This window comes from Eumetopias jubatus, unplaced genomic scaffold (genome assembly GCF_037043125.1).
Source record: "Eumetopias jubatus isolate StellerSeaLion01/CBP00866 unplaced genomic scaffold, mEumJub1_p1.0 scaffold_16, whole genome shotgun sequence".
Taxonomy (NCBI): domain Eukaryota; kingdom Metazoa; phylum Chordata; class Mammalia; order Carnivora; family Otariidae; genus Eumetopias; species Eumetopias jubatus.
The window spans coordinates 58281525-58295397 of record NW_028274822.1 but is presented as its reverse complement, the minus strand read 5'-3'; the positions used below and the strand labels follow the sequence as shown (position 1 = coordinate 58295397).

The following is a 13873-nucleotide window of genomic DNA, read 5'->3' as shown; positions in this document are numbered from 1 at the left end:
AAAGAGCATAAACTCTGAGCCTCTTATCCAGGGTGAGAATCACACGGTATCAGGCAGCATTTGACATGGAAAGGAGGAAAAGCATCCAGAACCTTTTGGGCACACTGCCAGCTCTCAATTACATGTTAGTTCTGTTTTCCACTCCTGCTCCTCTCCGGAGCCTTCTTTCCTATATTTATGAAATGAGACGAGTAATACCCAAATTCGTCAGAGGATAGAAAATTAGTTATACCAGAAAGTCTAGCACTTAATAGGCACTTAATATTTATTGAATCAATGGACAAATAAAAATGCCAAGTTTCAAAAAGAAGTGTATTATATCAAGCAAAACTATGAATATAGGAAGAAAATATATTTATCATTTTTTATTACATGGGAAGGAACACACTTAAAAATCAACCATTTTGACACTATATTTAATATTAGAAGACATATTTTAGTTGTATGCAACTTAGATTATTTCTTTTAAATTTTATTTTGTTTTATTATGTTATTCACCATAAAACACATCATTAGTTTTTGATGTAGTGTTCCATGATTCATTGTTTGCGTATAACACCCAGTGCTCCATGCAGAATGTGCCCTCCTTAATACCCATCACCAGGCTAACCCATTCCCCTACGCCCCTCCCCTCTAAAACCCTCAGTTTGTTTCTCAGAGTCCATACTCTCTCATGGTTCGTCTCTCCTTCCGATTCTCCCCCCCTTCGTTTTTCCCTTCCTTCTCCTAATGTCCTCCATGCTATTCCTTATGTTCCACAAATAAGTGAAACCATATGATAATTGACGTTCTCTGCTTGACTTACTTCACTTAGCATAGTCTCCTCCAGTCCCATCCATGTGGATGTAAGAGTTGGGTATTCAGCCTTTCTGATGGCTGAGTAATACTCCATTGTATATATGGACCACGTCTTCTTTATCCATTCATCTGTTGAAGGGCATCTCGGCTCTTTCCACCGCTTGGCTATTGCAGACATTGCTGCTATGAACATTGGGGTGCACATGGCCCTTCTTTTCACTACGTCTGTGTCTTTGGGGTAAATACCCAGTAGTGCATTTGCTGGGTCATAGGGTAGCTCTATTTTTAATTTTCTGACGCACTTCCACACTGTTTTCCAAAGTGGCTGTACCAACGTGCATTCCCACCAACAGTGTAAGAGGGTTCCCCTTTCTCCACAACCTCTCCAACATTTGTTGTTTCTTTCCCTGTCTATTTTTGCCATTCTAACTGGTGTAAGGTGGTATCTCAATGTGGTTTTGATTTGAATTTCCCTGATGGCTAATGATGATGAACATTTTTTCATGTCTGTTAGCCATTTGTATGTCTTTCTTTAGAGAAGTGTCAGTTCATGTCTTCTGCCCATTTTTTGACCTGATTATTTGTTTTTTGGGTGTTGAATTTGAGAAGTTCTTTATAGATCTTGGAAATCAGTGCTTTGTCTGTAGTGTCATTTGCAAATCTCTTCTCCCATTCTGTGGGTTGCCTCTTTGTTTTGTTGACTGTTTCCTTTGCTGTGCAGAAGCTTTTTATCTTGATGAAGTCCCAAAAGTTCATTTTTGCTTTTGCTTCACTAGCCTTTGGAGATGTATCTTGAAAGAAGTTGCTGTGGCCAATGTCGAAGAGGTTACTGCCTATGTTCTCCTCTAGGATTTTGATGGATTCCTGTCTCACATTGAGGTCTTTCAGCCATTTTGAGTTTATCTTTGTGTATGGTGTTAGAGAATGGTCGAGTTTCATTCTTCTGCACGTGGCTGTCCAATTTTCCCATCACCATTCATTGAAGAGACTATCTTTTTTCCATTGTATATTTTTTCCTGCTTTGTCGGAGATTATTTGACAATAGAGTTGAGGGTCTGTATCTGGGCTCTCGATTCTGTTCCATTGGTCTATATGTCTGTTTTTGTGCAAGTACCATGCTGTCTTGGTGATCACTGCTTTGTAATATAGCTTGAAATCAGGCAATGTGATGCCTGATTTTTTGCCCCCAGTTTTTTTTTTAATAGTTTTTTTTTTTTTAGAGATTTTATTTATTTATTTGACAGAGAGACACAGCGAGAGAAGGAACACAAGCAGGGGGAGTGGGAGAGGGAGAAGCAGGCTTCCCGCGGAGCAGGGAGCCCGATGCTGGGATCATGACCTGAGCCGAAGGCAGACGCTTAACGACTGAGCCACCCAGGCGCCCCCCAGTTTTGTTTTTCTTTTTCAGCATTTCCTTGGCGATTTGGGGTCTTTTCTGATTCCATACAAATTTTAGGATTCTTTGTTCTAGCACTTTGAAAAATGTCATCGGAATTTTGATCAGGATGGCACTGAAGGTATATATTGCTCTGGGTAGCATAGACATTTTAACAATGTTTATTCTTCTGATCCATGAGCATGGAATGTTTTTCCATTTTTTTGTGTCTTCTTCAATTTCTTTCATGTGTGTTCTGTAGTTCCTAGAGTATAGATCCTTTACCTCTTTGGTTAGGTTTATTCCGAGGTATCCTATGGTTTTTGGCGTTATTGCAAATGGAATCGTTTCTCTAATTTCTCTTTCTACAGTTGCATTGTTAGTCGATAAGAAAGGAGCTGATTTCTGTGCATTGATTTTGTATCCTGCCACATTACTGAATTGCTGTATGAGTTCTGGTAATTTGGGGGTGGAGTCTTTTGACTTGATTTATGACCCAGTATGTGGTCTATTCTGGAGAAAGTTCTGTGTGCGCTCAAGAAGATTGAGTATTCTGTTGTTTTAGGGTGGAATGATCTGTATATATATATATCTATGAGGTCCATCTGGTCCAGTGTGTCATTCAAAGCTCTTGTTTCTTTGTTGATTTTCTGCTTAGATGATCTGTCTACTGCTGAGAGTGGAGTATTGAGGTCTCCTACAATTAATGTATTATTATCAATATGACTCTTTATTTTGGTTAACAGTTGGCTTGTGTAGATGGCTGCTCCCATGTTGGGGTGTAGATATTTACAATTGTTAGATCTTCTTGTTGGATAGACCCTTTAAGAATGATACAGTGTCCTTATGTATCTGTAACTATGGTCTTTAGCTTAAAATCTAATTTGTCTGATATAAAAATTACTACCCCAGCTTTCTTTTGAGATCCGTTGGCATGGAAGATGGATCTCCATCCCTTCGCTTTCTGTCCGGATGTATCTTTAGGTTCAAAAGTCTCTTGTAGACAGCATATGGATGGATCCTGTCTTTTTATCCAAATTGCAGCCCTGTGCCATTTTATGGGAGTATTTAGGTCGTTCACATTGAGAGTGATTACTGAAAGGTATGAATTTATTGTCATCATGTTGCCTGTGAAGTCCTTGTTTCTATAGATTGTCTCTGTAAATTTCTGTTCTATATCACTTTTGGGGTCTTTCTCCTTTTATAGAATGCCCCCTTAATATTTTTTGCAGGGCCGGCTTAGTGTTCACATATTCTTTCAGTTTCTGCCAGTCTTGGAAGCTCTGCATCTCTCCATCCATTCTAAATGACAGCTTTGCCGGATAAAGTATTGTTGGCTGCATGTTCTTCTCATTTAGTACCCTGAATATGTCTTGCCAGCCCCTTCTGGCTTGCCAGGTCTCTATGGATAGGTCTGAGGTTATTCTGATGTTCCTCCCTCTGTACGTAAGGAATCTCTTCCCCCTAACTGCCCTTAAGATGGTTTCCTTGGTTCTAAGATTTGCAAGTTTTACTATTACATGCTGGGGTGTTGGGCCTGTTTTCCTTGATCTTGGGAGGTGTCCTCCCTGCCTCTAAGACACGAATGTTCGTTTCATTCCCCAGATTAGGGAAGTTCTCAGCTACGGTTTGCTCAAGTATATCTTCTTGTCCTCTCTCTCCACCCCCTCAGGTATCCCAATAATTCTGACATTGGAACGTTTCATGGTGTCACTTATTTCTCTGATTCTGTTTTCATGGATTCTGAGTTTTTCCCTGGCCTCCTCTTTATCCTTCTTTTCTATCAAGTGGGCTTTGAGATCACTAATTCGTTCTTCTGCCTCGCTTACACTAGCTGTTAGATTATCTAGATTAGATTGGATCCATTGATAGCATTTTAAATTCTGCCAGTTCATCTCTCATTTCTGCCCTCAGAGACTCTTTGTTGCCATTAATTGATTTCTCCATTCTAGCTGTTGTCTTCACAATTGCTAGCCTGAATTCCATTTCCGACATCTTGGTTACATCTGTATCCGTTTGTAAATCTGTGGCAGATGTCACAGTCTGAGTCTTTCCTATCTGGGGCTCCTCCTAGTCATTCTGTTGAGGGGTGGTTGAAGGAATGTACAGAATCCAAATTATTTATCACAACCCAAGCAAGATGCACCTGTTTTATGGGAACCTTAGGGTTGGGGGCCTCTTGTTCTCCCAGCCTGTCTTCTGGAGGAGGGGCCTGCCACACTGTTACTCAGGCAACCCTTTTTGGGCAGAGTTGCCCTGCCCCCTGTGGTGGGGGATGGGCTCAGTGGAAACCAGTTTTTTGGGGCTTTTGTTCTCTGGCAGCTTTCCCTGGCGGCTTTCTGCATCTCTTCCGTGAGTCAGAGCAGAAGAGACCGTTTCCAACCCTCTGCCTCAGAGCAGAGAGATCACAGTCTGTTTTTCAGTGAGCTCTCCAGGCCGCACTATCTCCGTTTCTGTCTGTGCTGCTGTAAACTGCAGCGTCCCAGGTTGTGTGCCCCTCAGCAGCGCTCCCAGTCCTTGCCTTCAGGTAGGGTATGTCTCTGCCCTTTGTGCTTCTAAAATCGCCAGCCGCCCCCAGTTTGCATGTGTGGCCCCGCTGCTCTGGTTTCAGTCTGGGTGGCTGCCCTAAAGTCCTTTCGCCGCTACCAGTCTGCGACTCTGTGTCCTGTCCCCAGCGCGGAAGGCTATCACTCATCGGAGGTGTAGGATCGCCAGGGCTCCCTCCTTCCCTTTATCTTCGGATATCTGCCCAAGGAATCACAGCTTCCCACTTCATACCTCAAAACCAACCGCCTGCGATATTCTGTTTGTAGAGATCCAGATGTATCTGCTTACATCTCAGGCTGATTTCGTTGGTGTTCAGAGTGGTCTGGTAGATATCCAGCTCAATTTCGGGGATTGGTTGGAATAGGGTCCCCTATTCCTCTGCCATCTTTTTCTCCCCCCCTCCCCCGGCAACTTAGATTATTGAATAAAAGCTGCAACTGCCTCACTGTCATTATTGTTGTCTGAATTATTTGTTTGTACCCCAGATTTTTTTTTTTGTGGTTATTCCCTATTACCTTTGTTTCCAATATTCTCTAAAGGGTAATTCCATACTAACTAATCCTTTTTTTTTTTTTTTTTTTGAGAGAAAGGGAGAGAGAGAATCTTGAGCAAGCTCCACACCCTGCAGACAGCCCAATGCGTGGCTCGATTTCATGACATTGAGCTCATGACCTGAGCTGAAATCAAGAGTCAGACCCTTAACCAACTACGCCATCTAGGCACCCCCTAACTAATCTTAAAGCACTGTTTTCACCACCACATGACTCTCTGTCATGTCTCTTCTACCCTCTCTGTCCCCTTTTTTTAAAAGATTTTATTTATTTATTTATTTATTTATTTATTTATTTATTTATTTATTTGACAGAGAGAGAGAGACACAGCGAGAGAGGGAACACAAGCAGGGGAAGTGGGAGAGGGAGAAGCAGGCTTCCTGCTGAGCAGAGAGCCCAATGCAGGGCTTGATCCCAGGACCCTGGGATCATGACCTGAGCCAAAGGGAGATGCTTAATGACTGAGCCACCCAGGTGCCCACCCCACCCTGCCCTTATTCCTTTCATTAAATAACACTCTTCATCACAGCCTTTAAACCAATGTCCTCACCTTACCTGCCAGTTTTTCTTATCCATCTAACTCAGGGCTTTTTTTTTTTTTTAATCTGGGATGTAGAGATTTTTCAGACTAGATTTTGTTGTCTGTGAATGCCTGAATGTCTATATGAAATCGTGTGTATGTGTGAGTTTTTCCTGAGAGAAGATCCATTTCGACAAGCAACCCAGAGGACCCAAGATACCACGGAGGTCAAGACCCTTCCTGTCTTCAGTCTGGTCTCCCTCATGCCCTCTGCCAGGGCTCCGTGCGCCTCCCTGACCTTGGTGGTCCTGCTGTTCATCCCGTCCTCTGTCCTCCGACACAGGAGCCCTCCTTCAAGGCTAGCTGAAGACCTACCTCCCCCACTCACCCCACTGACGCTCTTTACCCCTTCTCTGGCTCCAAGAAATGGCAGTCAAGTGCTGAGGCACCACCACATGACTGTGACACGCCCTCCACATTTCACGATGTACGTTGGCTCCCCTGAGGGAATGACAGGCAAGTTCCTCTGGTGGAATCTGATGATATTTGAGCACCCCTCCAGCCCACACATGAGTGGGGTTCGTGAGGAAGTGGAGCTGGGTGCTGGGCAGGACGTGTCCATCACAGACTGACAGCGTTTCCTTCCTCAACTAGCTCAAATTTATTAACATGCTTCAAAGCATTATCTCCCTCGGGGCAAGAGGGGCAGAGAGGATGAATGAAGAGGTTTCTAAAGCAGGACTCTGGAAGTCAGTTTTAAAAATAAAACCAAACAATCGTAAAAAGAACACTTATCCAGGCGCCCCTCATTTGCAAACCACATGGCTGGCAGGTGTTCTTCTGAATCATCTTGGAGGAGTGATTCTAAATGTGTGCAGCTTCCTCCAGCTCATGGCCCACACTAGGGTCTCCACGGGGTATCTTTTGATTGTGAAATATGATCGGTTCTGGGCAATCCTACCCACCTGCGTACTCATCTGCCCCTCACCGTGAGCCCTGCTTTTGAAATCTCCACTCTAAGTACAGACATGCAATAACAGACGTGACTTCCTCTTCTCTGATTCCTGGTGTGCCAAATCATAAATCCTGAAAGTTACAATTGTATTAGTGGATGGTCAGGCAGGTGTGATGAAATGAATACTGGGTCATCGACACATTAGCTGCAGACGGAAAACAATTAAATAGAGTGGGGGGGGCAGGAAGAACATATTAAAAAAGCCACAGATCTGGCTTGATTGTGGTCCCTTCAATTTGGAGAAACATGACCGTTATCATCAAAGGTCAAAGTTATTGGTACAAAAATCAATAAAGTTGAGGTGGGGGAGGAAGGGATCGAAGAGATAAATTCAGGACATGTCTTCTTGATTGAAGGGACTTGGTGAAAATCTATGTATTTTAAACTCTTGGGAATAAAGCTGCTTGTCAGTAAACTGGACTGTTCATGTAGTTTTGTGGGTTCCTGCTATGAATAGGTTTTAAAGAATTATATCAGCGCACACTAGGAAAGAAAAAGAGCAAGGAGAGATTTTCAAGTTGCATCTGCTTTATCGCCCATTTTGTTGGATTCTTAGAATCAGACATTTGTGGTTTTTGTTTCTTTATGAAGGCAATCGATGGGCATGTTCTACCTCTCTGTGCCAATTACTGCAGAGGATCCGAAATCCTCTGGCAATCTGAGGCTAACAGTTCCCTTATGTTTGTGTAACAAACTAGAAAAGAGATTCTAACTTTTGAACCCAGACCTCATGTCTGAATGTATTACTCTTAACACGATGTGTACTGTCTTGACTAAATGTTAGACTTAAAACATCTGCTCATTTCTTGGGCGCCTGGGTGGCTCAGTCAGTTGAGCGTCTGACTCTTGATTTTGGCTCAGGTCATGATCTCAGGGTTCTGGGATCGAGCCCAACATCAGGCTTTGCACTCAGCGGGGAGTCTGCTTCTCCCCTTTTCCCTCTATCCTCTGCCCCTTTCCCTGCTTGCACTCTTTCTCTCTCTCAAAAAAAAAAAAAAATTCAAATTTGCTCATTTCTGCCGCTCCCCCTGCACCACCAGCAGTGATATAAGTACTGCCAGTTTTCCAAGTGCAATCTGTAGACCATCCTGCACCGGGAAAGGTGCCATGCTCTGGCAAACAGGGCATTATGTAGCATCCTTTTCCATTAAGGGTACACGGGTGGTCTATCTCAAAGTGATTACATTTGCCATTTCTTAGCTGCCAACAAATGTATTTACTCATTAACACTTGATAGGTTGAATGCTCCCAAAGAGGGCTACTGAGCAATTAAGTATGATTCAGATGCATTCTGAAGGCACCAGAAAGTGACTTCTCTAATGGCAGTTTTCTTCAAAGCATGACCTCCCTCGGGGCAAGAGGGGCAGAGAGGATGAATGAAGAAATGCCAGGTGAGGGGCCTCCCAGAGGACTCTGGGGGTTTTAATCTCTACTTTGGCTTGCTGTTTAGTCACAGTAATCTAGAGGTCCTCAATTTTGAAAATTCCAATAAGATTTAACTTTAGGTTCGTGCTATTTGTGAAAACATGGGCTGAAAATCAGGAACTTAGTATTTTGTGTATTTTATGATCAAATGTCCACATACATTTATAAAAACTGCTAATTCCAAGTTATCATCAAATTTATTAAATCAGATCTGTTATGACGCTTACTTTAGAATATTCTGGAATCCATCAGCAGGTTTTTAAGGAACTAACAAAGGGTTCCTTTGAAAGCATCGATTGATTCAGTGTGGAAGAAGCAGGGTACAGGAGAAGGCAACCAGGACTAGACTCAGAGGCCCCGGATGCACGTCCTCGTTCGGTCCCATCAGGTAAGAGTTTGTGCCAGGTGCTCGCTCTCTTAAGACCTTAGCAACTCCTATAAGGGTCTGCTTCCTGTCAGGTTCCAGCTGGGCATGCTCCATGTGACCTTTCTTCTGACTAACCAAGTGACCCTGGAAGGAGCCATTACTGACTTCATTTCAGGGGAGGAAACATGCTGGAGGTTAAGTAGGTCGCCTAAACCCAAGTGTAGAATTACAAATGGTGATATGAGACTGTGGACTCTATGTATGGTGCCACCCAGGTTCTGGCCAAGGCTGTCAGCATTAGGAGGACAAGGCCCCACGGTGGCTCCATTTCAGCCACGTTTGGAGGTTTCTACCCCAGAGCTCTGCTGTCCAAAACTACCAGTAGAGGATAGTCAAATGAAGCTATTTAAATCAATACTAAAATCTAAAACTCAGTTCTTCAATCACAGTACTTTTTGAGTATCTACTGGTGGCTACCATATCAACCAGCACAGATATGGAAGATTTCCACCATTACAGAGAGTTCTACTGGATAGTGCTGCTCTAAGTGTTGGCATTCTGCTCACTGGCTACAACCTATGACTCATTAACTGAACCTGACCTCGGTCCTTTAGCTCTTTCTTTCCTCTTGTGGTCCATCAAACACCTCCAGCCCTCCTGCCTCTAAGCCTAGACTTTCTAGACGTGATTTTCTTGGCATCCTTTATTCTCTTGCTCCTTGATATTCTGTTGGGCAGCCCCTGCCAATCCCTAACCGTTGGCAAGTCATATCCTCTTGATTTCCCTGCTCCTGTTTCTGGGATGTAACGCAATACTGGAAACAATGATAAAATAATAAAATGAAGAGAATGCAGTGCTTGCCCCGGCAGCACATATACTAAAATGAAAAGAATGCATGCTCTTGACCCTAACTGGGTCCTCCCTGCTTCTCAGCATTTCTTTGACTCATCTAACAGATGCACTAACACATCCCTTATGATGCCTCTTTCCCAACACCTCAGACCTTCCACGATCCTCATTCTCCATAGATGACCCACCTCACAGTCAGTGTCCCAGGAGGATGATACAGAACCTGTTGCCATGAGCTTCTCTGAGTTCCTCTAGGTTTCCTTTAGCCCAAGTGATCTACCAACTGCTTTCCACCCAGGAGCACTAATTGCCTGCTTTCAGATCTTTGCTCATGTCTCTGCCAGTCAGAAGTTCTCTTCCCAAACCCACCTCTGCCACAAAGCAGTTTTTGGATCATCCCATCTGAAAGCAACTTCTATCTTCTCCAAATTTCTCTAACATTTTCTCTGAACCTCTCACACAAATTTCTAACTGGTGTTGCTTGTAATAATGTACAGGGCACCCTGTCCCTTCCCCACCAAACCACAACCATCGTGAGAGGGGGTGCTTGATGGAGTCAGCCTGCACCCCTGGCAGCAACTAGCATGGGTCTTTGTATAGATAATGCTCAGCACATATTTATTTAGTGAATATCTATATACCTATTTATGAAGATATCAGATTAATTCCTAAGGTAGACAGATTTAATTTAATAATGAACTGATGAATACACTTCTTTTAATGATCACAACATGGAGTTCTAGCTAAATGATTGCATTACCAGACCTTCTGATGGGAAAACAAGGGGGGTATTGATGATGAGAACTATAATAACGGGGCTACAGCAGTGTGGAATATCATTCTTGGGGGGAGGTGTGGCACAGGGACAAAATGAGAGAGAATGGGGAAACAACCAAAGAAAGACATCAAAGCTGTAATAGACTTACCTTGGGTAGCAATATAATGATTGGGTCGATGATAACCCTAAAAATAAATGAGAAAGAATATTTCATCAACTTAACATTGATAAGCAGCACAGAAGTTACACAGTAAGTCTGTCACAATGAATGCTTATACAAATACCAACAATTGCGTCAGTTGGAAGTTGAATGACCATATGCAGTACCACAGAGTTCCTCATAAAAAGCAAAGAAGCATCAACACATCAGAGTTCTGTTGCTTACACAGGAGGTGGAAGTAACTTAATCATACACCGGCTATGAGATGATAGGTGAGCAATAAATACTAACAACTTATGGATTCTCTGAAATAACATGACCACAACTCTTGTTAGATTGCAAACAGGCTGGGAACATGCAATAGGATTTCATTTGTGTTCAGGATGTTATTGGCAATGTGCCAAGGGCTTTAATGCATATTCTGTTTTCCCGTTATAGGCAGTTATATCAATAGTGATACTGAACATCATTCTTAAACACTGCTAATGCCATGCCATGCTGCTGTAGCAAGAGCCAGAAATTTGAAGAGGCAGAAATTCTGCAAGCCCCCTTCCTTTCATCATGACTCTGTGAGAAGGGGAAAAGATGAAAATTGGGACCAAAGAAAGAAGGGAACAAAGAACACTGGAGGATCAATATCTGGGAGAGATAAAACCAATTTAGAGAAAATTACACACAGGTAACAGAATATCACCATGGACCTTAATACTTTCCATTTCTGTCCCCCGAGATTACCCAAAATACGTGCCCAAAGCCAGATGGGAAACGGGAGGAACTCAGAGGGGAAATACAGATTTCTCAGACAATAAATGCATATCTGTTAGATTTTTTTGCTCTTAAAAATAAATCATTGATAATGAACAGCAAAAGCAAACACATTCTTCATATAACTGACCTGCTGTAGGTCTCAAAGATAGACCCTTGACAGATATTAAATAGGATTATTAAATGATCACTCATTTCTTGCCAGCTGATAAGCGCTACAAAGCAAGACCCTGTCTGATGTACGGCCCCATGAGTCAGCCCTAGCAAGGCTAGGAGATAGGAGGAAATCATTTACAAAACAGAAATAATTCACACAGCCCACGAATGACCTGTGCTGCTAAACGCAACGGTCATTTCTCTGTTCTCATCTCTGTGACCTGTCACCATCTCCGTGACACGATTAATCCCCCCTGAAATACTTTCTTCTTTGCCTTCTGGGATATGATGCTCTCCTGGTTTTCTTCCTCCCTCCCTCCCTGGCTTGTCACCTCATTCATTTGCCCATTCCTCCTCTTTGCCTTGATGTTGATGTTGGAGGGCCCTGTTCTTGGACCCTTTCCTCATCCACACGGACTCCCTTGGTGATCTCATCCAGTCCCGCAGCCTTCAAGGCCATCTTTATGCTGATGAGTTCTGTATCCTCACCTCTAGCCTGGGATCCCCCCACCCCCCAAATCCTGATGTGGGATAATCTCCTACTCAGCACTTCCACTTAGATGTCTAACATATATTTAAGGATTAATATATCTAAAAGTGAATTCCTTAATTCCTCCCTACCTCCCACCCGAATCTGCTCTGTCCAGTCTTCTTTCCAGATAATGGCAATTCCATCTCAAAAGGCATCCTGACACGTCTCTTGCTCCTACACCCCATAGATAATCTGTCAGCAAATCCAGGGCTCTGAGTTGAGCGTGGATCCAGGATCCTACCATTTCTCATCTTCCAGTGCCACCACCTCCCCGCTCTCTCGCTGCTCCTGTAGTCACCTGGGAGGTCTTCAGGCTTCTATTCTCACCCATCTATGGTGTGTTCTCCTCTATACTTTGGGATCCTATCACCCCTCTGCTCAGATCCTCCAGTAACTGCCCATCTCACAGTAAAAGCCCACGTCTGTATGACTGCTTACCTTATCTGGCCCTACAACCCCTCAGACCTGCTCACCTGTGACTCTACCCCCTCGTACCATGCCACCAACCCTTGCCTGCTTATTTCACTTCAAATTTGCCAGCCATGATCCACAGGAAGGCCTATCATGGGCTTTTTCTCAGTCTGGAATGCTCTTTCCCTGAATACCTACACGGCACACAACCTTTCAATTTCTCCGCTCAAATAGTACCTTTCAGTAGAGCTCCAGCCACTCTACTCAAAAATTACAATCCATCTCCAAACTGGTTCTCTGCATCCCCCTGTTACAGCCTTCATTTTCTCCATCATACATACTACCATCTAATATACCATATAGAATTAACTGGCTTAGTTCATTTATTGTCTGTTTCCTCCGATTAGAGCACCAGTTCCACTGGGTCAGAGGTCTGCTTTTGTTTTTGGTCTGAATTGCTCACAGTTATAACTCCAGTATCTACAACAGTAACTGACATATAATATAATAGGCTGCTCAATAAAATCCTATTGACTAAGTGAATAAAGGAGCCCTGAATATTGACTCTTTTCTCTGTTAAAATTAAAACTAATTAATCCGGTATTTTCATTACTTTTATGTCTTTCCTCCTCTGCATCTCTACCCGCCCATTCTTTAAAACTTAGTTAAAATCACTTCTACCACAAAGCCGAATCTGATTACATTTACTCCTTCAGGCAGTGATTCATCAAACACTTATTAAGTGCTACAGTACTGCAGGCCTGTGCCCAGTGCAGGGGATACAAAGATGATGTAAGATAATGTCCCTGTGCTTAAGGACTCTGCGGGGGGTGCTCTAGGAGCTGGGACTGGAGCATAAACAGGATTCCCATGGAATCTCTCAAGGGAAGGAGTGTTACAGAGAAGATTATTTCTTACTTTAGCTTCTGAACTGTGAGGTCTTAGGGGGAAGGTAACAGGTCTTGGACACCTCTGAATACTCCCATAAGGTACTCACTAAATGTCTGCTGGATAAAGAAATAAGTACAATGTACTTTAGGAAGAAATTTTGCTTTAATAGAAAAAAAAATGTAACTTGGGTTGGGTATGTTTTGGGTCATTATGAAATGTAGCGGTGTAGGGGTCTTCTGAGGATGGGATGTGAATTATTCTTCCAACAGTCATCCCGCAGGCCCCACCCTCAGATCCATAACCAAAGTTGTCAAACCTTTCCAAGTAGTACTAAAAATAACATTTCTTCTGGTTATGATGCTAGTACTTTTAGTAGCATCTGATTTATACTCAACCAAGAAAATATAAGAACCCATATATATATGTATATATATATATATATGTATGTATTTTATCCATATATATATAAAACCTGTCTGTGGAAATACTGATGGGCTAGAAGAAAATGTGATGGCCAAGCACACTGCCTTGGGAACTGCAAGAGAGCTGAAGCCTGTTTAATGTGAGCCTGGGCCTGGAAGGTAACAATGACTTTCCCTTCATTTTCAGGCTACTTTTGATTTCATTCATTCTTTCAACTGAAAACATGCTGTCTCCTCAGGAATTTATTCTAATGTAAGACATTAAGTTAACATGATGCAGAATGAACCAAGAAGCAGTCTTCAATAATTAA

At 42.8% G+C, this 13873-nt stretch overlaps 1 protein-coding gene across 1 annotated transcript in view; it reads right to left on the bottom strand.

Moving 5' to 3' along the window:
* The window catches only part of PTPRM (protein tyrosine phosphatase receptor type M), an 824025-nt gene that overhangs the window by 69098 nt on the left and 741054 nt on the right, over positions 1-13873 (bottom strand). Inside the window, exon 20 of the mRNA XM_028123955.2 lies at positions 10374-10410. Coding sequence (XP_027979756.1) covers positions 10374-10410 — 37 coding nt within the window. The remainder of the gene's footprint in view (positions 1-10373; positions 10411-13873) is intronic.